The sequence below is a fragment of the Salmo salar genome, chromosome ssa04, assembly GCF_905237065.1.
Source record: "Salmo salar chromosome ssa04, Ssal_v3.1, whole genome shotgun sequence".
In the NCBI taxonomy this organism is placed as follows: Eukaryota; Metazoa; Chordata; class Actinopteri; order Salmoniformes; family Salmonidae; genus Salmo; species Salmo salar.
This window is the reverse complement of record NC_059445.1, coordinates 82,714,641-82,738,991: the sequence shown is the minus strand read 5'-3', so window position 1 is coordinate 82,738,991 and position 24,351 is coordinate 82,714,641. Positions and strand designations below refer to the sequence as shown.

The 24,351-nt window shown below is 46.4% G+C and overlaps 1 protein-coding gene across 9 annotated transcripts in view; it reads right to left on the bottom strand.

The window, feature by feature from the left end:
- The window catches only part of mtmr4 (myotubularin related protein 4), a 123,547-nt gene that overhangs the window by 86,721 nt on the left and 12,475 nt on the right, over window positions 1-24,351 (bottom strand). For 3 of the 9 annotated variants that reach the window (XR_006769682.1, XR_006769683.1, XM_045717403.1), the window contains exon 1: window positions 6,804-7,046. Coding sequence is in view for 7 of the 9 variants with exons in the window: in XM_045717403.1 (XP_045573359.1) it covers window positions 6,804-6,848 (45 nt within the window). In the remaining 2 variants the exon portion in view is untranslated. Of the gene's footprint in view, window positions 1-6,803; window positions 7,047-12,951; window positions 13,054-19,155; window positions 19,403-24,351 lie in introns of those variants that run through there. The other 6 variants (XM_045717404.1, XM_045717409.1, XM_045717407.1 and 3 more) reach the window with 4 other exon arrangements.

Below are 24,351 nucleotides of genomic sequence, written 5' to 3'. Positions count from 1 at the left end.
ACCGTGCGTTCTCATTTTATCAATAAATATTGATAACCCATTTATCTCGGCACGCAAATCGTCCTCCTAAAAAAAGGTAGGCTATGAAAAACGTAGCTCAAGAGAAAGTGTAAGTCTCCTCAACTCTGCCCTCTTCAAACTACAGTAGGTCTAGTGCATTGGCTGATATAGCCCAGTAACACCGATTGGGACGGGTTCTTGTGGTAGCGGGAGAGAGTCGGACAGAAAGCCCAGTGGGTGTGGGCAGGTGCGGTATGAAAAGCTGGGGGAAGTGGGGAGGAGCGGGGCTGAATAAATCAGACCTCTACCATACCGGACTATACCAGTCACAGCAGCAGAGGAAAGAGACAAAACAAAAAAACACCGGGCAGCCAGACACAAGAGGCAAACAAAAGTCTGCCAATTCATTTGTTATTAGTCTCTCTCCCTCGGCCCATCTGAGGATGATACTATCCACTTCCACATACAAATCAGGATAGATTGAAGGAGAGAAACGTTCAGCCTCTGTCCCAGCAGGCAAAGCCAGGAAGAACAGGGTCTGCTGTACGGCTGTGACCGGACGAGCCAACAATGCATTTTTTGCTTCGTCACTGTACCCCCCCCCCACGACGAGCACGGAGTCGGAACACTGGACCTGGAGAACACGCCAAACATCCCAACGCTCCCTCCCTCTCTCTCTCTCATCCTCCTCAGTACCAACATCAAACCTGGGCATACTATAACCAGACCTCAGCCAATGTGATAGGTTGATAACTATACATCCTGTTCCTCTGAAGGGGATCAGCCGCAGTACAGATTAAGACCACCAGGAGGTCAACGGGGATGTCCCTACTGCTCTTAAAAACAATGGCGTTCAAATCCCTTTGAGTGACTGAGACTCCATTTACAGGAATTACTGGACACACACACACACACACACACACACACACACACACACACACACACACACACACACACACACACACACACACACACACACACACACACACACACACACACACACACACACACACACACACACACACACACACACACAGAGAGAGAACATTAGGAATAAAATAAAATCTGTGGCGGTAGTCAGGCACAGACCGGTAGTCAGGTATCCACAGACCCGCAGTCAGGCATTTACAGACAGGTATTCACAGACCGGTAGTCAGGTATCCACAGACCCGCAGTCAGGCATTTACAGACAGGTATTCACAGACCGTTAGTCAGGCACAGACAGGTATTCACAGACCGGTAGTCAGGCACATACCGGTATTCACAGACCGGTAGTCAGGCACAGACAGGTATTCACAGACCGGTAGTCGGGCACAGACAGGTATTCACAGACCGGTAGTCGGGCACAGACAGGTATTCACAGACCGGTAGTCAGGCACAGACAGGTATTCACAGACCGGTAGTCAGGCACAGACATGTATTCACAGACCGGTAGTCAGGCACAGACAGGTATTCACAGACCGGTAGTCGGGCACAGACAGGTATTCACAGACCGGTAGTCGGGCACAGACAGGTATTCACAGACCGGTAGTCAGGCACAGACAGGTATTCACAGACCGGTAGTCAGGCAGACAAAGGAAAGGAATACGAACATGTGCCGCCATCCTGAATAAATCTGAATGAGTGCGGTTGCTATGGAAACCCCCCCAAAAAATGGTCCTTTTTTTTTTTCTCCCACTGAGAGAATTGCTTCTTCTTGCTAGTTTCTCACCCAATTCTTCCTTGGAGACAATGTGCAGTCGTGTCGTTACTCGTCGGGAGACCGGTGCTTTTGACCTAATCTGACTGGATTAAAATTCTCTGGATTATTCCAGAAGCCCGGTATTAGTATTGTATACTGTATTTATCAGAGAGTGTGTGTGTGTGAGTCTTTACTTCTTTCTGGTAGATTACGTATCTGGGGTTTGAAGGTTATGAACTCAACAGAAAAAGAAAACGTCAAATGCGTTTATTTTCAGCAAACTTAACGTGTGTAAATGTTTGTATGAACATAACAAGATTCAACAACTGAGACATAAACTGAACAAGTTCCACAGACATGTGACTAACAGAAATTGAATAATAGGTCAAAATCAAAAGTAAGTCAGTCAGTATCTGGTGTGGCCACCAGCTGCATTAAGTACTGCAGTGCATCTCCTCCTCATGGACTGCACCAGATTTGCCAGTTCTTGCTGTGAGATGTTACCCCACTCTTCCACCAAGGCACCTGCAAGTTCCCGGACATTTCTGGGGGGGGGGGGGAGAATGGCCCTAGCCCTCACACTCCGATCCAACAGGTCCCAGACGTGTTCAATGGGATTGAGATCCGGGCTCTTTGCTGGTCATGGCAGAACACTGACATTCCTGTCTTGCAGGAAATCACGCACAGAACGAGCAGTATGGCTCGTGACATTGTCATGCTGGAGGGTCATGTCAGGATGAGCCTGCAGGAAGGATACCACATGAGGGAGGAGGATGTCTTCCCTGTAACGCACAGCGTTGAGATTGCCTGCAATGACAACAAGGTCAGTCCGATGATGCTGTGACACACCACCCCAGACCATGACGGACCCTCCACCTTGATCCTGCTCCAGAATACAGGTCTTCGGTGTAACGCTCATTCCTTCGACGATAAACGTGAATCCGACCATCACCCCTGGTGAGACAAAACTGGAACTCGTCAGTGAAGAGCACTTTTTGCCAGTCCTGTCTGGTCCAGCGAAGGTGGGTTTGTTCCCATAGGCAACATTGTTGCCAGTGATGTCTGGTGAGGACCTGCCTTACAACAAGGCTACAAGCACTCAGTCCAGCCTCTCTCAGCCTATTGCGGACAGTCTGAGCACTGATGGAGGGATTGTGCGTTCCTGGTGTAACTCGGGCAGTTGTTGTTGCCATCCTGTACCTGTCCCGCAGGTGTGATGTTCGGATGTACCGATCCTGTGCAGGTGGTGTTACACGTGGTCTGCCACTGCGAGGACGATCAGCTGTCCGTCCTGTCTCCCTGTAGCGCCGTCTTAAGCGTCCCACAGTACGGACATTGCAATTTATTGCCCTGGCCACATCTGCAGTCCTCATGCCTCCTTGCAGCATGCCTAAGGCACGTTCACGCAGATGAGCAGGGACACTGGGCATCTTTCTTTTGGTGTTTTTCAGAGTCAGTAGAAAGGACTCTTTAGTGTCCTAAGTTTTCATAACAGTGACCTTAATTGCCCACCGTCTGTAAGCTGTTAGTGTCTTAACGACCGTTCCACAGGTGCATGTTCATTAATTGTTCATGGTTCATTGAACAAGCATGGGAATCAGTGTTTAAACCCTTTACAATGAAGATCTGTGAAGTTATTTGGATTTTTACGAATTATCTTTGAAAGACAGCGTCCTGAAAAAGGGACGTTTATTTTTTTGCTGAGTTTATGACAAGTGACTACAGTACAGGTTCCAGTGAAACAGGAGAGCTCTGGTCGTACGCACCGAGGCAAAAACACACACACAGAGAGAGACAGAGAGACGGTGAGACAGAGAAGTGGGTGAGATTCAGACTGATAGAGACAGCAAGAAAGCATCGGAGCAAGATAGATAAAATAGAGAAGAGGGATATAGACAGAGCACCAGAGAAAGTGCTCAGGGGGACTGTCCCAGCGTCGGCAACAGTGGGCAGACTAGTGGGAGGCCCAGTTTAGGGACGGATGGCAGAGCGGTGGATGAATCATACCTAGTCCACCTCATCTCCTCCAAGGTTGTTTATATTTCATAGACCAGTGTGTTCCTAGAGGGCTTCACCAGACTGAGACGCAGCGACGTCATGGGTTGGGCTGATTGTTCAATAAGCACAGGGCCTCTCCCCGGGCTTCGAGAAAAGCCTCAACTCTTTTGTTGATTCATACACACACACACGTACAGCAATGTGCAGTGATTACGTGTTGAAACCTGTTAAAGGTCATAGAGCTCCGCGTCACAGAGGATAATCTATCCATCAGAACAACGACAGGGACATCCGAGAGAATGCCTGGAAGTTCTGCTAACTGTGACATCATGGATCAACGACCGGGCCGAGGCCTGGGGCGTATATTCATCACGAAAACTGACTACCGTTTAAGACTCAAAACGGAAGCAAACAGTAACCTATCTTAATTTGTCCAACAGAAACGACAAATTAAGAGTCGCGTAATGGTCGCACCCCTGGACATGGAATGCAATTTTGCCGTGACCTCGGGTGTCCTGGCTATCGCAACTTTTTCAAACAGGAACAGAAAGTTGCACAAACAATCAGGCAAAACTGAGGTAGCCTGAAGTGCCTCTGAAGATGGGAAAGTTAAAGACAACGTGTGGAAGTGTTTGAAAATAAACACATTCATTGGACCAGCGCCGTGTCTAATTCTACAGGATTAGCAGTGAAGCGTGACCAGAGGTCAGGACATCCATGAATAAAGTGGCTGTAGATAAAATGTCTAAATTAACAGAATGATAGTAAAGTAGTTATGTGTTCACTAAGTAATTCACAATCAAATAATTAAATTTGGGTTAACTTTGTGCTGCTACCATTCACTCCCAGTCATTCCAAATTTCTAGCTTTGAACGGGAGGGTGTGAGTGTGGGTGTGTGGGTGTGAGAAAGGGAGTATGAGAGAGCGAGCGCAAGATGTGCACTCTCTCACACGAAGAGGGAGAGAGAGCAAGAGAACTGAATACTACCCAGGACCTAGCTGCTAGCAGGTACTCATAGGGCTTGTAGCCTAGGTGCCAGTCAGTCAGGGAGCCACTTGATAGGAGCTCTCCCGGGTCCGGGCCAGGGACAGAGAGGGAGCTCTCCCGGGTCCGGGCCAGGGGCAGAGAGGGAGCTCTCCCGGGTCCGGGCCAGGGGCAGAGAGGGAGCTCTCCCGGGTCCGGGCCAGGGGCAGAGAGGGAGCTCTCCCGGGTCCGGGCCAGGGGCAGAGAGGGAGCTCTCCCGGGTCCGGGCCAGGGGCAGAGAGGGAGAGCTCCAGTTGCACGCCTTCTGATTCACTTAGCCAACACAGAGGACAAGAGGGCTAAAATTGCACCCGAGTCTTGGAAACAAAAACTAATCAATTACATTAGGCTTTTTTGGCTCAATTTGGCAAAAGGAATATATTGGCAGCAGAAACAAACATGACCGAGTCAGAGGGAGAGATGAATGGGGATGCGGGGAATGGAGTTTTGGAGAAAAAAAAACAAGTGGTTTGCCAAAATAAATGTTCGATGCAAGCCAGCAGATGAGTGCTAGAAACTTAACTCTGGAAATAATTTGTGTTGGTAATGCCAAAAGCAAAAGCTCAGGTACTGGTGCCAGCTTGGGACATTATGAAACCAAATATTCAGTTTCATAATGCAGCGCCTTAGCTAATCAGAGCTCACCTATGGGCTTGTGAGTGGTTTTGGTTGGGGGGTTTGGAGAGCCCAGATGAGGTTAACCTGAGGACCTTCGGCTGAACTCTCAATTCCCCCCCCCCCGCTCCCCCAAAAATCTGTCCTCTCCTCGCCGCCTCTCCTTCATTGCACTGATCTGATACAAGTGACCGGGTAAAAGCCAGCCTGATGAGGAGAAGTGACCGGGCAAAAGCCAGCCTGATGAGAAGTAACCATCTTGTTTTCAAGGCCTGTCAAGTCTTTTAAGTAATTGAGACAGAGACCCTGGTTCACTACGGAGACTCTATTACGAAGACAACCAACTACTTCTCCCCCTCCTCCCCATTACCTCCCCCACGTGCCAGAGCAGAGAAACTGCAGACAGCGCACATCAGCAGCAGTAGCATCGATAACAGAGAACAGTACCATCCAACCCCACCACCTGCCTGCCACTGCTGTAACATTAGTCATTTATTATTTATATTCCTCACACAGTACATCCCTACAGCACGACTCAGATCACGCGCTACTGCTCAGAGGCTGGCTACTACGCTAGCACAGTCCCAGTCTCGCTTCTCCTCCTCATACGTCACTATAGCACGACTCCTGCTGTATAATACAACACAGCCTTCTCTAAGCCTGGCTAGGCTAGCACAGTCGCTACACTCTACTGGAGAGGCTAGGTAGGCTAGGCTAGCACAGTCGCTACACACTCTACTGGAGAGGCTAGGTAGGCTAGACTAGCACAGTCACTCTATTCTCTACTGGAGAGGCTAGCCCAGTCGCTCCATTCTCTACTGGAGAGGCTAGCCCAGTCGCTCCACTCTCTACTGGAGAGGCTAGCCCAGTCGCTCCACTCTCTACTGGAGAGGCTAGGTAGGCTAGGCTAGCACAGTCGCTCTATTCTCTACTGGAGAGGCTAGGTAGGCTAGGCTAGCACAGTCGCTCTATTCTCTACTGGAGAGGCTAGGTAGGCTAGGCTAGCACAGTCGCTCTATTCTCTACTGGAGAGGCTAGGTAGGCTAGGCTAGCACAGACACTATTCTCTACTGGAGAGGCTAGGTAGGCTAGGCTAGCACAGTCGCGCTATTCTCTACTAGGTAGGCTAGGACAGTCACTCTATTCTCTACTGGAGAGGCTAGCCCAGTCGCTCCACTCTCTACTGGAGAGGCTAGGTAGGCTAGGCTAGCACAGTCGCTCTATTCTCTACTGGAGAGGCTAGGTAGGCTAAGCTAACAGTCACTTCTCTATTGGAGCTCTACCCCCCTGACATGGCTCCATGTCCTCCATTAGAACCGACAGACTCAGACTCAAAGCCCCCCCCCCCCCGGAACCCCCCCTCTCCCAGGGGCACCCACAAACACACGCTGCACAGGAAGGGGAGTAGCACACACAAAAGAGATCGAAACTTGCGCACAACACACACACACAAGAATTTGAAAAAAGGACCATAGAGCCACTTACAAAGCAGTTGAGCAAAGAGCAGGCGACCCGATCTGCCAGGCTCATGATGAGAGACCGGGCTGTCTCCGGACACACAGTCTACAGAGGAGCAGTAACATGGACGATGAAGGGAGCACCACGGGCCTGCATTACCCTCCTCCCTCCACACCGCTTTGCCTCTCCCCGCTCGTGCCCCAGGAGGTGCTCCGGGACAGCGGTGCGACACACCCCCAACCTCAGTCCTCCTCACCCTCCTCCCCCCCCCCCCTCCCCCAGAGAGAGATGAGATGAAAACAGAGTGAGGGAGAGCAGGTGCCTGGAAAGACCCCCTGTTGCTCAGACTAAGTCGGGAAGGAAGTGGATAGTCTGTAAGAACGACAGAGTCCACTGAAATAGCCCAGAAAGAGGAGAGGAGAAAGGAAAAGAAAGAGGGAAGCAGGCGGACCTACTAGACGTGAGAGGAAGAATGAGAATACAGCATGAGAGAGAGAGAAGCGAGAGAGGAGGAATTGCCTGATGCTAAGCTCCACCCATCACCATGCCATGCGCATCTCCTACCTTACCCAATCACGTGCTCTCCCCCCCAAGCCCCCCCCCCCCCCGTTATCACATCCTCCCTCCCTTCCCCACTCCATCCCTGTTCACCCTTCACCGAGATCCATCTCGTCGCAGGCAGGCAGCAGCCTCTACCCACGGCAGAGCAGCCTCTACCCACGGCAGAGCAGCCTCTACCCACGGCAGAGCAGCCTCAGCAGCCTCTACCCACGGCAGAGCAGCCTCTACCCACGGCAGAGCAGCCCCTACCCACGGCAGAGCAGCCTCTACCCACGGCAGAGCAGCCTCTACCCACGGCAGAGCAGCCTCTACCCACGGCAGAGCAGCCTCTACCCACGGCAGAGCAGCCTCTACCCACGGCAGAGCAGCCTCTACCCACGGCAGAGCAGCCTCTACCCACGGCAGAGCAGCCTCTACCCACGGCAGAGCAGCCTCTACCCACGGCAGAGCAGCCTCTACCCACAGCAGCGGATGGCAGAGCCTGAGGATGCTACAGCCAGCGCTTCAACCATCTCAGGGACCACACCACAACGGACCACCACGCACTACTCGGGCACACGCACACACACACACACACACACACACACACACACACACACACACACAGATAAACGATCAGAAATATGTTTTCACATGGAACACCTTTTTCACAAGGTTTATTTTCCTTCCTACATTTTTATTATTTTATTTATTTCACCTTTATTTACATTGACACCCCTGCATCAGAAAAAAAAGACACTGTCGCTGTTAGTGTGAGTGTCTTCAAGCCATCCCGTTGGCAGCGATTGACTGAGTGTGATATAGGGAAGGACGGATCAGAGAATGGAGGGATGAGGAGAGGGGAAGCCAGCGCAGAGAGCTCCAGTGACACAGCATTCTAACAGCAGCCCTGCCCCTTCCTTTCACCCCCTCCCCCCCACCTCTCCCCCTTCCTGAGGGTCTCCTTGGTGCTGTCTGAGTGAGCTGCAGTACATCACTGCACTGTTCCCAGATACAGTTGCACGCTCGCCTGCTCCCTAAGGGAGGGTGTGAGTGTACACTACTTACATACAGCGTCCCTAACGCCTGTCGCATGCTATCCAGTCGAAACGAGGTGCGCACATATTATGAAATGGTGACGTTTGGTGTTCAGGATTTATTTTAAGCTGTTCGTGCACAACAAGTTCTTTCTTTTTTTTAAAGCAAGTGTAAGTTCTAGGCCCCTTCGGTGATTGGTCAACAGTACTACTCCTAGTAGGAGTGGGAACTATGGACAGGATTCTTGAATGAACTGTTAACTAGTCTCTCCTTGAATGACAGCTTTCATGCACATTTTTTCCATTTGAGAAATACTACACCAAAACATCTTAGCTTGATGAAAAATTGTAACTAAGACCTCCTCAGCAAAAACGTAATTTCTTGATTAATCTTACATTAAACTTGGACTATTTTGAGGAAGTGTACTGGCTACGGTGTCCCAAGAGGGACAAAAATAGTAATACTGCAGTTTCTCGTTTTGTAAGTGAAGGTCTTTTAGGGAGCACGCGAGCAGACGTTCGCTTAGCACCTAGCCCGAGTTCTGCTAGGAGCAAACAGAGCCTAGTATGTAGACGTCTTAAACCAGAGGGGCACGCAGACAGAAGTCCGTATCGGTGGATCGTGACTGGCTAACAGAGAGGAGAACCTCTGAACACCAAGCTAGAGGTAGGAGCGGGGCGGGTACGGAGGCCTTCTGGTGCATGACATCGTTTCATTATCTTAATGTGCTGTATGGAACCACTACAGCCGCAATGTACGTCAAACAGAGAGGGGCAGGCAACTGGCAAAGGGGACCAGATTACGCTAAAGTGCTTTTTCACTGCATACATCATGAGATTAGATGGTTGGCTTCTGTCATCTTGAATGTTCCCTTAGGAGAAGAGAAAAGTCGAATTGCTGCATATAAACCACTACTAAAAGGACACTGATAAGAAGAAGAGACTTGCATGGGCCAAGAAACACGAGCAATGGACATTAGACCGCTGTAAATGTGTCCTTTGGTCTGATTTGAGTCCAAATGAGATTTTTGGTTCCAACTGCTCTGTCTTTGTGAGACGCAGAGTAGGTGAACGAATGATCTCCGCATGTGTAGTTCCCACCGTGAAGCATGGAGGAGGTGGTGGGATGGTGTGGGAGTGCTTTGCTGGTGACTTATTTAGAATTCAAGGCACACTTAACCAGCATGGCTACCACAGCATTCTGCAGCGATACACCATCCCATCTGGTTTACTCTTAGTGCAACTTTTATTTTTCAACGGGGCAATGACTCAAAACACACCTCCAGGCTGTGTTAGGGCTATCTGAACAAGAAGGAGAGTGATGACCTGGCCTCCACAATCACCCGACCTCAACCCAATCGAGATGGTTTGGGATGAGGGAAGGAAAAGCAGCCAACAAGTGCTCAGCATATGTGGGAACTCCTTCAAGACGGTTGGAAAAGCATTCCAGGTGACTACCTCATGAAGCTGGTTGAGAGAATGCCAAGAGTGTGCAAAGCTGTCATCAAGGCAAAGTGTGGCTACTTTGAAGAACCTCATGTTTTTTTTATTTTTTATTTGTTTAACACTTTTTTTGGTTACTACATGGTTCCATTAGTGTTATTTCATAGTTTGATGTATTCACTATTATTTCTACAGCGTAGAAAATAGTAAAAAAAATAAAGAAAAACCCTTGAATGAGTAGGTGCGGCCAAACCTTTGACTGGTACTGTAGATGTGGAGACATCACACACGTATGTAGCCGTGCACTGTCACTGTGAAGTAGTGAAGGATTAAAACCACCCTCCCGTGTGTGACCAACGTGTCCCTATGTATCCTATCTGAGAGGGTTAGAGGGCACATTAGGGTTCTCATGTCTGGTGGTGTGACTGGCTGACTGGCTGGCTGACTGGCTGGCTGGCTGACTGGCTGGCTGGCTGACTGGCTGGCTGGCTGGCTGACTGGCTGGCTCTCCACACTGTGGCTTAGTGTGCCTCTCTCGTTCCTCCCTCGGCCCATCCGGAGCAGTCAGACAGCGAGCTCCAGATATGGCCTCCTGTATCCGATGTCTCCACAGTTTTATTTTTAGGAAAGGAGGCCATCCATCCATCCATCCCTCCCTCCACTCACCCAACCAACCACATGGAATGTGTGTGTAGCTGTTGATGGTTACCAGGCTGATATAGTATTATCATCGTCTCTTATGTCTAGCAGGTGGAGGAAGGTTCTCGTTTACAAAACTCCTCCTCCACTACTACAGCAGAGACAGACCATGGACTTTAGGTGGAGTGGGTAAGCTGTAAACGGACCACAGTGACCCAATACCTCAATCATCAATACATTCCTACTAGGGAGTCCTCTGAGGAGGAGACAGGTGGTAGATCGGTCATGTCTCCATATGAAAAACAGCTCTATAGAGAAGTATTGACAACATTTCAAATCTGCAGGCCACCCAATCTATTTCACTTTTTCTTGACAGAAGACATGTGTTGAGAAGTAGTACCTACATCACCCACAAGAGGGCGCAGTTTCTAACCTTCTGCTGCTAAGTGTGTATACTTCCTGATATACAGTGCATTCAGAAAGTATTCAGAACATTTGACTTCTAAGACTTTGTTACGTTATACAGTCTTATTCTAAAATTGATTAAACCCTATAAGGACAAAGCAAAAACAGGTTTAGAATTTTTTTGCTAATTTATTCACCCCCCCTGGAAATATCACATTTACATAAGTAAATCAGACCCTTTACTCAGTACTTTGTTGAAGCATCGAGTCTTCTTGGGTATGAAGCTACAAGCTTGGCACATGTGTATTTGGGGAGTTTCTCCCATTCTTCTCTGCAGATCCTGTCAGGTTAGATGGGGAGCGTCGCTGCACAGCTATTTTCTCTCCTGAGATGTTCAAGTCTGGGCTCTGGCTTGGCCACTCAAGGACATTTAGAGACTTGTCTTGGCTGTGTGCTTAGGGTCGTTGTCCTGTTGGAAGGTAAACCTTCCCCCCAGTCTGAGGTCCTGAGCGCTCTGGAGCAAGTTTTCATCAAGGATCTCTCTGTATTTTGCGCCGTTAATCTTTCCCTCGATCCTGACTAGTCTCCCAGTCCCTCCCACTGAAAAACGTCCCCACAGCATGATTCTGCCACCACCATGCTTCACCGTAGGGATGGTGCCAGGTTTCCTCCAGACGCTTGGCCAAAGAGTTCAATCTTGGTTTCATCAGACCAGAGAATGTTGTTTCTCATGGTCTGAGAGTCTTTAGGTGCATTTTGGCAAACTCCAAGCAGGCTGCCTTTGACTGAGGAGTGGCTTCCATCTGGTCACTCTACCATAAATGCCTGATTGGTGAAGTGCTACAGAAATGGTTGTCTTTCTGGAAGGTTCTCCCATCTCCACAGAAGAACTCTGGAGCTCTGTCATGTCCAATCAATTTAATTTACCACAGGTGGACTCAAATCATGTTGTAGAAACATCTGAAGGATGATCAATGGAAACAGGATGCACCGGAGCTCAATTTTGAGTGTCATAGCAAAGGGTCTGAATACTTATTAAATACGTTTTTTTTTCGTTTTATTTTTTTTATAGGTTTGCTAAAATGTCTAAAGACCTGGTTTCGCTTTGTCATTATGGGGTATTGCGTGTAGATTGATGAGAAGTGTCATTTTTGTTATGCACTGTATGTGGATACAGAGAAGGAGAGAACCTCTAACGACCCAGAGATGTGTGGACAGACATGCAGAGTTGCAGACCGACAGTTTCACCACTTAACCGATAGCTTGTGTTGGGAATAGTCTCAATGGCTGCCAACAGGCTCTGGTTAAGACTGCCACACCCAACTCTGTGTTGTCCACTGTGTCATGTGCAGACAGAATAAAAAATTTTTATAAAAAAATAAAAAACAGGCATGTTGGAAAGTCATAGCTTCTGCTCAGTTCTTATTACCCATGAGGCCTAGGGTGAATTCATTACTGTAACAGTTTGCAACGAAAGCTAAACTTTCTATTGGACAAATTCAGGTAGGTCCCGCCGCATTTCATTTGGTTTCTAGGGAACACACTCCCAGACTATAGAGTAGTGATATTGTACAACCGTGTCTGGGGCCCCGGACCACACGGTCCGGTGCTACTCCGTCCTCAGGGTGTTTATGATTGTGAGGGCGATGTAGAAATGTGAATTTATTCGGTTCTGTCTGTCATGAGGGGGTGTGTTCAACACTGTGATGGAAAAGAGCCAATCAGGGACACGTCTAAGACCGGTATACTATTGGCTTACCAACACAGCACGTTTTAGTGGGAAGTTAATTGAAACATTTGAAGAATAATCTCCACTTGGTTTAGTGAAAACGGCTGGTGACGATTGTCAGATGCATATATTATATATATAAATAGATTGTTTTTATATCTATGACATACTGAGAAGCCATACCATTACGCAAGTAAGATTTCAAAACAATAATCGTTATCGGGTCAATCAATTTTCATCACTGTATCATTCAGTACTGAAGCATAGTAGTCAAAATGTGTTGTAGTTGTGTGAGAAACGTCAGAGGAAGACGAATAAATCAGTGAGAGATGAAATGGCAGCTTCCCCCTCTCCCTCCCATGGAGCTGTCTGATTGGCTCACCATGCTGTCAGTCTGTTGTTCTGCACCAATCATACTGGCTTCTCTCCAGCTCCCTCAGTCTCTCCTCCCCTCTACCGGGCTCCGCTGAGTCAGCGACGTCTCCTGCCAACACACACACACACACACACACACACACACACACACACACACACACACACACACACACACACACACACACACACACACACACACACACACACACACACACACACACACACACACACACACACACACACACACACACACACACACACACACACAGTGGTTGAGAGAGTAAATAGACACCCACAGCGTTAAGACATTGATAGGGGAAAAACACACACACTTAGGGGGGTGTGAGAGTGTGTGTGTCAGCCTGGGTAGAGAGAGGCACTGCACAACCCATCATTAAAGTTACTAACAGCTCTTTATGTGAGAGTGAAAACGAACATTTGGTCAAATGTGTGAAAGGTGGTAAAAAGATCCTGACTAGTTTTACAGGAAGTAGACTAGAGATCTTTAAAAGCTGCAATATGTAACTTATTGGGCGGCCTGATCAAATTCACATAGAAATGTCAGTTATAGATCTGTCATTCTCATTGAAAGCAAGTCTAAGAAGCGGTAGATCTGTTCTATTTCTAAGTTTCGTTTTGGTGCCTTTTACTTTCGATTTTGTACACCAGCTTCAAACAGCTGAAAATACAATATTTTGGGTTATTGAAAAGATATTTCACAGCAGTTTAGATGGTACAATGACTCCACATTGCTTGTTTTGTCACATTCTGAAATTAAGCGAACTCATTTGAATTTTTGCAACCTTTAAGTGCTCACGACTCCGCTATGGCATTTAGTATTTCATGTGTTTATACTTCACTGGCCTTGAGACATGGCCTTCAGTGGTCAAGACAAACAGAGCTGGCTAAAATGGATTGGGCAGAACCAAGACCCCAGGATGTTATCTGTATAGAAAAAGTCTTGGGAGGGCCACCTAAGCATTTTTAAAATACATCTCAGGATGGAAAAACGCTTTCAGATATAAAGTATGTAGAAAAGATAACTTCGACCTACAGTGCATTCGGAAAGTATTCAGACTCCTTGACTTTATCTACATTTTGTTACTTTTACAGCCTTATTCTAAAAATTGATTAAATAGTTTCCCCCCCCCTCAATCGTCACACAACACCCCATAATGACAAAGCAAAAAAAACCAAAAAAAAACAGGTTTAGAATTTTTTGCAAATCTATTCTTTTTTTAAATTTTTTATTAAAAACTTAAATATCACATTTACATACTTTGTTGAAGCACCGTTGGCAGCGATTACAGACAAGTCTTCTTGGGTATGACTCTACAAGCTTGGCGCACCTGTATTTGGGGAGTTTCTCCCATTTTTCTCTGTAGATCCTCTCAAGCTGTCAGGTTGGATGGGGAGCGTTGCTGCACAGCTGTTTTCAGGTCTCTCCAGAGATCTTCGATTGGGTTCAAGTCCGAACTCTGGCTCGGCCACTCAAGGACATTGAGACTTGTCCCAAAGCCACTCCTGCGTTGTCTTGTCTATGTGCTTAGGGTTGTTGTCCTGTTGGAAGGTGAACCTTGACCCCATTCTGAAGTCCTGAGCAGGTCATCATATTTCTCTCTTTACTTTGCTCCGTTCATCTTTCCCCTCAATCTTGACTAGTCTCCCAGTCCCTCCCACTGAAAAACATCCCCACAGCATGATTCTGCCACCAACATACTTAACCGTAGGGATGGTGCCAGGTTTCCTCCAGACTTGACACTTGGCATTCAGGCCAAAGAGTTCAATCTTGGTTTCATCAGACCAGAGAATCTTGTTTCTCATGGTCTGAGAGTCTTTAGGTGCCTTTTGGCCAACTCCAAGTGGGATGTCATGTGCCTTTTACTGAGGAGTGGCTTCTGTCTGGCCACTCTACCATAAAGGCCGGATTGGTGGAGTGCTGCAGAGATGGTTGTCCTTCTGGAAGGTTCTCCCATCTCCACAGGGGAACTCTGGAGCTCTGTCAGAGTGACCATTGGGTCCTTGGTCACCTCCTTGACCAAGAATATTCTCCGCCTTTTTGCTCAGTTTGGCTGGGCAGCCAGCTCTAGGAAGAGTCTTGGTGGTTCCAAACTTCTTCCATTTAAGAATGATGGAGGCCACTGTGTTCTTGGGGACCTTTAATGCTGCAGAAATGTTTTGGTACCCTTCCCCAGATCTGTTTCTTGACACAGTCCTGTCTCTGAGCTCTACGGACAACTCCTTTGACCCCATGGCTTGGTTTTTGCTACTACTGTCAACTGTGGGACCTTATATAGACAGGTGTGTGCCTTTCCAAATCATGTCCAATCAATTGAATTTACCACAGGTGGACTCCAATCAAGTTGTAGAAACATCTCAAGGATGATCAATGGAAACAGGATGCACCTGAGCTCAATTTCAAGTCTCATTACAAAGGGTCTGAATACTTATGTAAATAAGGTATCAGTTTAATACATTTGGAAAGAAATCTAGAAACCTGTTTTCGCTTTGTCATTATGAGGTATTGTGTGTAGATTGATGAGGGATTATTTTTTATTTTTTTAAATCCATTTTAGAATAAGGCTGTAACGTAACAAACTGTGGAAAAAGTCAAAGGGTCTGAATACTTTCCAAATGCACTGTATGTATGCATGCATGTATGTATGTATTTTATAACTAACAATCATTCAAATAAAGGGTAGACAAAAACCTTCTGGAGAATTGATTGTTCTGTTACAGAATAAGAACACAACATTAGCCATGGCAAAATGTGTGGAATCACAGGAAATGTGTTTTAAAAACCAATTCTCTCCACCGCCAAGATGGGGGCCTCAAATTCTTGCCCAGGGCCCAGACCGAATTCAGTCACGCCCAATGGGCTACCCGCTCCCATTCTCCCCCAGCACGCCCACCACCTAAGCCCCTTTTGAATCCAGAAAAAAACCCTGCACCAATATATAGCCTAGAGATTAGCCTCTGCAGAGTCCCCAACAACTGGTTGTTCCAGTTTTCAGGTGAAATGGAAAGACTTCCTTTTTTGGACACTCCATCTTAACTCCTCCTCCACATTTACTGGATTGGTTGAATAGTGCAGAACAGAACAGTCCGTCCCCCCCCCTTCCCCCCCACTCTCAAGACCAGTATGTACTTTCAGGTGTTTCTTTTACACCTGCTACGTTAGGCCTAGGCCCTACCTACAAGAACCCAAACATAGTGGCGATGCTGGTTAAGCTGTCTGCCACAGATAGTAGCTTTGACTAAGAAGGTTGTACTGTCTCGTCAGCCAGTCAGCCAGCCAGCCAGTCGGCCAGCCAGTCGGCCGGTCAGCCAGTCAGCCAGCCGGTCGGTCGGCCGGTCAGCCAGTCAGTCAGTCAGCCAGCCAGCCAGTCAGCCAGCCAGCCAGCCAGCCAGCCAGTCGGTCGGCCGGTCGGCCGGTCAGCCAGTCAGTCAGCCAGCCAGCCAGTCAGCCAGCCAGCCAGCCAGCCAGCCAGCCAGTCAGCCAGTCAGCCAGTCAGCCGGTCAGCCAGTCAGCCGGTCAGCCGGTCAGCCGGTCAGCCGGTGTTTAAAAGGCCAGGCTGGACTAGTAGACTCCACCAAGACACGTGCAGACACACAGCGTTCTGAGGCTGCTCCTTCTCTCCCTCCACACGGACCTTGATCCAAGTTGACAAGCCTTCTAATAGGATGAGCAACAATTTACAGGAAAGAGGAAACCGAACAACATTTCTCAAGAGTTGTTACTAGAAACCTTGATCCATGACAGCCTGTGTCTCAAAAAAATGGCACCTTGTTCCCTATATAGTGCAATACTTCTGGACCAGGCCCATAGACAGGTTGGTTGTTCAGAGACAAAACCCACATGTGCTCAACTATGGGACGAGATCTCCAATGTTTATTGAAAACTTGTGATCTCTCAAATACATCGTTACAGTTGTCGGTTAGCTAGCTAGTGATTTCTTTGCCATTTTAGCATAAAACATGACATCGGTCAAAACATTGTTGCCGGTTACCTGACCATTCAGAATCATTGTTGCCGGTTACCTGACCATTCAGAATCAGTGTTGCCGGTTACCTGACCATTCAGAATCAGTGTTGCCGGTTACCTGACCATTCAGAATCAGTGTTGCCGGTTACCTGACCATTCAAGATCATAAACAACACACGGTATCCGGCCACGTCGATGCACGCTCATCATTTGCGACGTAGTCAGCCAACCCATCTATAGGTATTAGGGAAAAGGTTGTATGGTCAAAGTAGTGCACTATATAGGGAGCAATTTGGAACGCAGCCACAGTAAACACACCCAGCCAGCCGTAAGGCCAGCCACAGTAAACACACCCAGCCAGCCACAGTAAACACACCCAGCCAGCCACAGTAAACACACCCAGCCAGCCACAGTAAACACACCCAGCAAGCCACAGTAAACACACCCAGCCAGCCGTAAGGCCAGCCACAGTAAACACACCCAGCCAGCCACAGTAAACACACCCAGCCAGCCACAGTAAACACATCCAGCCAGCCGTATGGCCAGCCACAGTAAACACACCCAGCCAGCCACAGTAAACACACCCAGCCAGCCACAGTAAACACATCCAGCCAGCCGTAAGGCCAGCCACAGTAAACACACCCAGCCAGCCACAGTAAACACACCCAGCCAGCCACAGTAAACAAACCCAGCCAGCCGTAAGGCCAGCCACAGTAAACACACCCAGCCAGCCACAGTAAACAAACCCAGCCAGCCGTAAGGCCAGCCACAGAGAGATGACCGGAGGATATTGACACAGGAGGCAGAGGTAAAATTAATTACCTGTACACAAACAGACTGATCCAAAGACCACGCCCACAATAGGTGTTCTGTTTGGGCATAACATCAACGATTGGCCATAGATATAGTAGTAAATGCCTGGGCTTCAGTGACAAGTAGCAAGGCACTTCGATACTTGGCATTGCTATGATTTATTAGGTTGATTGATCAGAAGATACGGAGAGTATAGAGGCCATGTACTGAGGGCCATGAACGAGTGAGTGCTAACAGCTAAGTTCTATTAGCCTAGCCTAATTCATTAAACGGATACTCACTACATGGAGTTGAGCAGAACATGCATTAGCCCACGTGTAGACCAAGTCGTTAGCGTTCAAACTGGACATGCATCATCTATGACAGAATGTCAATCATATGGTAATAAAAAAAAAACATGTAATTTCTTCAAGTAAAGTGAATAAAAATGGTTTCCACAGCCCCCCCCAAAGAAAAAAAGAAATCAACATTAGCTATATTGTAAGAATTCATAAAAACATGTAGCTTTTTGGTTCTTTAATGTTAGGTTTAAAAATCACTTTAACCAACCACACTGCTAACCTTATGCCTAAATCTAACACAAAGAAGAGTAAACTGTACAAATAGGCAGGGTTTATGACAACCTTATTAAGAAAACAAAAACACACAGAAATAACCACGCCATAGTGACAAACAACGACGTGTATTTGGCTACTAGACGCACAGAGCTGGCGGTGAGGAGTGGGCTGACACAACTAGCACTCCCTTTTGAAAAGAAAAAATGTAAACACATTGTGCGAGAAACAATATTTAAAACATAACAGGCACCAAGTATAACATTAAAGCTGCAATATGTACATTTTTCGGCGACCTAACCAAATTCATATAGAAATGCCGAGCTATAGATTTTTTTTTTTCTGTTCTATGTGAGCTATTTCTATGTTTACCGTTCTTAAGTTTTTTTTTTTTGCTGTCTTTCACTTTCGCTTTTGTACACCAGCTTCAAAAACATTTTTTTTTAAAAACACAATATTTTTGGTGATTGAAAATATATTTCACAGCGGTTTAGATGGTACAGTTATTCTCTACATTATACATAGCTCATTGTCACAAATTGAATATAAGTGAACTATTAATTTTTGTTGTTGTTGCATATTGCACCTTTAACATAACAGCAGTGTGCTTTCCCTCTCTGTCTACAGTAGTAATTAGTCTACTCTGTAGCGGTATTATTACTAGTTGATCGTCCTATCATTAGTCTAAGGCTTCCTACTGCTTCTCACGGAGCACTACACACGCTCCTCTCACTTCTCTGTAAGACTGACACACCCCCTTCTGCACACTGCACACCAAGTCTTCAAACAAACAGAGAAAAAAAAAACCTGTGTGTTTCACTACAAAATAATCGTCATTCTAAAATCCAGCATTTCTTACCCGAGTGAAGCTGATTAGTAGTGCTTTGTTAAAAACAAGATTCCTTTGTTAAAAACAAAAACAAATTGTTTTGTTCAACTTTTCTCGCCCCCAACGTGAAGGTGAAGTGAAAGCAGTAGTATGTAGTGCTCCGTCTCTCCAACTCACTCTGGTTGTAATCAGCAGCATGACTTCCCTCTGCTCTCACACCCTCTCTACGTGCTCCTGGTCTCTCCCTCTCTGTCTGTTCTCTCTCTCTCTCTCTCTCTCTGTGCTCCTCTTTCTCCTACTGTCCCTCTCGCTTTCTCCCTCCATCTCGTTCAGACCATGTGAAGGGATATTTTCTATAGGTAGGGCCCTAGAAAGTCTGCGATTAGAACGTGGACGGAATACAGAAATAAAAAAACAGAATTCAACTATATATTTTATTGAACTTTAGTAGGAAATCAACTTAATGTATTGAACTGTATTAGTCAAAGACATTTATATATATATTAAATCCTTCAACTGTCTCAAGAGGCAATGGTGTGGAAATGCCCCACCCCTGTTTGTCTACCACTGTGTGTAGACACTAGCAAAGATACTAATGACAACCATTTTATGACAGATAGATGGAAAGGCTTTCTCAAAAACCTTAATTCAAATGTTAAAAGCTGCAATATGTATCTTTTTGGGTGACCCGATTAAATTCCTATAGAAGGGTGAGTCCTTCTCATTGAAAGCAAGTCTAAGAAGCGGTAGATATGTTCTGTGGGACATTTCTACACTTCCCGTTCTTATGTTACGTTTTTGCGTCAAATATTTTCGTGTTTTGAACACCAGCTTCAAAACAGCAGAAAATATAATATTTTTGGTTATTGAAAAGATATTTCACAGCGGGTTAGGATGGTACAATGATTCTCTGCATTTCTTTTGTCACAAACTGAAACTAGGCAACCTATTCGAATTTCAGCAAATCAGGAAACGGCGAAGCGATTTCTGCATATTACACCTTTAAACTACAAAGTATCCCTACCTGGCAGAATGATATGTTTATTAGCTAAACAAATCCTCACTGGATTGATGCAAACACTGCAATCCTGTGTGCTACAGAAACACAGCTAACCATGCAAGTATCCTTCAATTAAAAAGGGTATCTACACCCCAAAAATAAAATGTTATGACTTTTCCCCAGACCTCAAAAAGTGGTCTCCTGATGTGGTTTAAGCATTGTTGTGGACTTAGAACATCCAATTTTGTTGTTTTCTATTATTATTTTATTTTTTATTTTTATTAAGTGTGATTTTGAGAGCGAAAACCAGAAGAAAAAAAAAAGTTCTAAAAACAGAGAAAACTGAATTTGAGAGAAAAATAAAAAATAAAGACGGAACTAGGCATTTTTTTTTTTTACTGATTTTTATTGTGCCTGAAATAGGGCACAACTCGTCTCGGTTTCACCAACTGCACCACCCTCGGCTCCACCTAAACAAAACCAGTAGCCTATACCAGTAAAAACCAGTCTCCTTGCTATACAAATCCTAATCTATTCTTTCAAGTAACCTTTAGGCCAACAGGATAGCCTAAACTTTAATAAAAACAAGCCAGTAATTCACTGACTAGTGAGTGACTACTAAATCTGGGTCAAAATGTGGGTGAAATGCAGTAGTGCACCTTTCATCCACAAATAATTTAAATGGAGGAATGGAATTCCTAAACATGACTCAACAGCTTATGAAAGCTCAGTGGCATTTTAATTTAGAATGTGTATGCTTATCACACAGACATTTAAAAAAAAAGTTTATGTACTAATCTCTGCTGATGTTCCAGTTGCCACACCCTCTCCTCTGCTGTAAGCAGGTTGCTGCATGTCAAACCTATTTTGACAGCACTGACAATACAGTAGAATTTCACACACACACACAGAGAGCATTTCCCAACAGCCAACATGACAACAACCAATCATTACTAACATAGGTTTTACTCACCTTACCCTGCACTTACCTTACTACATGGTAAACTCTAACTTGTATAATTGGACTGACAGGACAACATCTTACAAATGACCATTAGCCTTGCTGGGAACTCACAATTAAAAGTGGACACAGTAAAACAACTCTGTTGAATATATTTTTGCAGGGCTTGCAAACCATTACAGACTACAAAAGGAAAGCACAGCCGAGAGCTGCCCAGTGACACGAGCCTACAAATAACACTAAAACATGCATGAGAGCACCAGCTGTTCCGGAAAACTGTGTGTGATCACGCTCTCCGCAGTCGATGTGAGTAAGAACTTTAAACAGGTCAACATTCACAAGGCCGCAGGGCCAGACGGATTACCAGGACGTGTACTGCGAGCATGCGCTGACCAACTGGCAAGTGTCTTCACTGACATTTTCAACCTCTCCCTGTCCGAGTCTGTAATACCAACATGTTTTAAGCAGACCAACAAAGTCCCTGTGCCCAAGAACACTAAGGTAACCTGCCTAAATGACTACCGACCTGTAGCACTCACGTCTGTAGCCATGAAGTATTTTGAAAAGCTGGTCATGGCTCACATCAACATAATTAAGTTTGCCGATGACACAACCGTGGTAGGCCTGATCACCGACAAGACAGCCTATAGGGAGGAGGTCAGAGACCTGGCCATGTGGTGCCAGGGCAACAACCTCTCCCTCAACGTGATCAAAACAAAGGAGATGATTGTGGACTACAGGAAAAAGAGGACCGAGCACAACGGGGCTGTAGTGGAGCAGGTTGAGAGCTTCAAGATTCTTGATGTCCACATCCCCAACAAACTAACATGGTCCAAACACACCAAGACAGTCATGAAGAGGGCACGACAAAGCCTATTCCCCCTCAGGAGACTGAAAAGATTTGACATGAGTCCTCAGATCCTCAAAAGGTTCTACAGCTGCACCATCGAGAGCGTCCTGACTGGTTGCATCACTGCCTGGTATGGCACCTGCTCGGCCTTCGGCCCACAAGGCACTACAGAAGGTAGTGCGTATGGCCCAGTACATCACTGGGGCCAAGTATCCTGCTATCCAGGACCTCTATACCAGGCAGTGTCAGAGGAAGGCCCTAAAAATTGTCAGTCTATGACTTGCCACCCTAGTCATAGACTGTTCTCTCTGCTACCGCACGGCAAGCGGTACCAAAGCGCCAAGTCTAGGACCAAGAGGCTTCTAAACAGATTCTACCCCCAGGCCATAAGACTCCTGAACACCTAATCAAATGGCAACCCAGAATATTTGCATTGCCCCCCCCCCACCCTCTTCTACACTGCTGCTACTCTCTGTTGTTATCATCTATGCATAGACGCTTTAATAACTCTACCTACATATTACCTCAATTACCCCGACACCGGTGCCCCCACACATTGACTCTGTACCGGTACCCCCCTGTATATAGCCTCCACATTGACCCTGTACCGGTACCCCCTGTATATAGCCTCCACATTGACCCTGTGCACGGTACCCCCCTGTATATAGCCTCCACATTGACCCTGTACCGGTACCCCCTGTATATAGCCTCCACATTGACCCTGTACCGGTACCCCCCTGTATATAGCCTCCACATTGACCCTGTACCGGTACCCCCCCTGTATATAGCCTCCACATTGACCCTGTACCGGTACCCCCCCTGTATATAGCCTCCACATTGACCCTGTACCGGTACCCCCTGTATATAGCCTCCACATTGACTCTGTACCGGTACCCCCTGTATATAGCCTCCACACTGACTCTGTACCGGTACCCCCTGTATATAGCCTCCACATTGACTCTGTACCGGTACCCCCTGTATATAGCCTCCACACTGACTCTGTACCGGTACCCCCTGTATATAGCCTCCACATTGACCCTGTACCGGTACCCCCCTGTATATAGCCTCCACACTGACTCTGTACTGGTACCCCCTGTATATAGCCTCCACATTGACTCTGTACCGGTACCCCCTGTATATAGCCTCCACATTGACCCTGTACCGGTACCCCCTGTATATAGCCTCCACACTGACTCTGTACCGGTACCCCCTGTATATAGCCCCCACATTGACTCTGTACCAGTACCACCCTGTATATAGCCTCCACATTGTTATTTACTTATTATTTATTTACTCTTTAATTACTTGTGACTGATTCATTTTTTTTTAAATTTAAACTGCATTGTTGGTTAGGGACTCGCAAGTAAGCATTTCACTGTAAGGTCTACTACACCGGTTGTATTCAGCATTTCACTGTGAGGTCTACTACACCTGTTGTATTCAGCATTTCACTGTGAGGTCTACTACACCTGTTGTATTCAGCATTTCACTGTAAGGTCTACTACACCTGTTGTATTCAGCATTTCACTGTGAGGTCTACTACACCTGTTGTATTCAGCATTTCACTGTAAGGTCTACTACACCTGTTGTATTCAGCATTTCACTGTGAGGTCTACTACACCTGTTGTATTCACCATTTCACTGTAAGGTCTACTACACCTGTTGTATTCAGCATTTCACTGTAAGGTCTACTACACCTGTTGTATTCAGCATTTCACTGTAAGGTCTACTACACCTGTTGTATTCAGCATTTCACTGTAAGGTCTACTACACCTGTTGTATTCAGCATTTAACTGTAAGGTCTACTACACCTGTTGTATTCAGCATTTCACTGTAAGGTCTACTACACCTGTTGTATTCAGCATTTCACTGTGAGGTCTACTACACCTGTTGTATTCAGCATTTCACTGTAAGGTCTACTACACCTGTTGTATTCAGCATTTCACTGTAAGGTCTACTACACCTGTTGTATTCAGCATTTCACTGTAAGGTCTACTACACCTGTTGTATTCAGCATTTCACTGTAAGGTCTACTACACCTGTTGTATTCAGCATTTCACTGTAAGGTCTACTACACCTGTTGTATTCAGCATTTCACTGTAAGGTCTACTACACCTGTTGTATTCAGCATTTCACTGTGAGGTCTACTACACCTGTTATATTCAGCATTTCACTGTGAGGTCTACTACACCTGTTGTATTCAGCATTTCACTGTAAGGTCTACTACACCTGTTGTATTCAGCATTTCACTGTAAGGTCTACTACACCTGTTGTATTCAGCATTTCACTGTAAGGTCTACTACACCTGTTGTATTCAGCATTTTACTGTAAGGTCTACTACACCTGTTGTATTCAGCATTTCACTGTAAGGTCTACTACACCTGTTGTATTCAGCATTTCACTGTAAGGTCTACT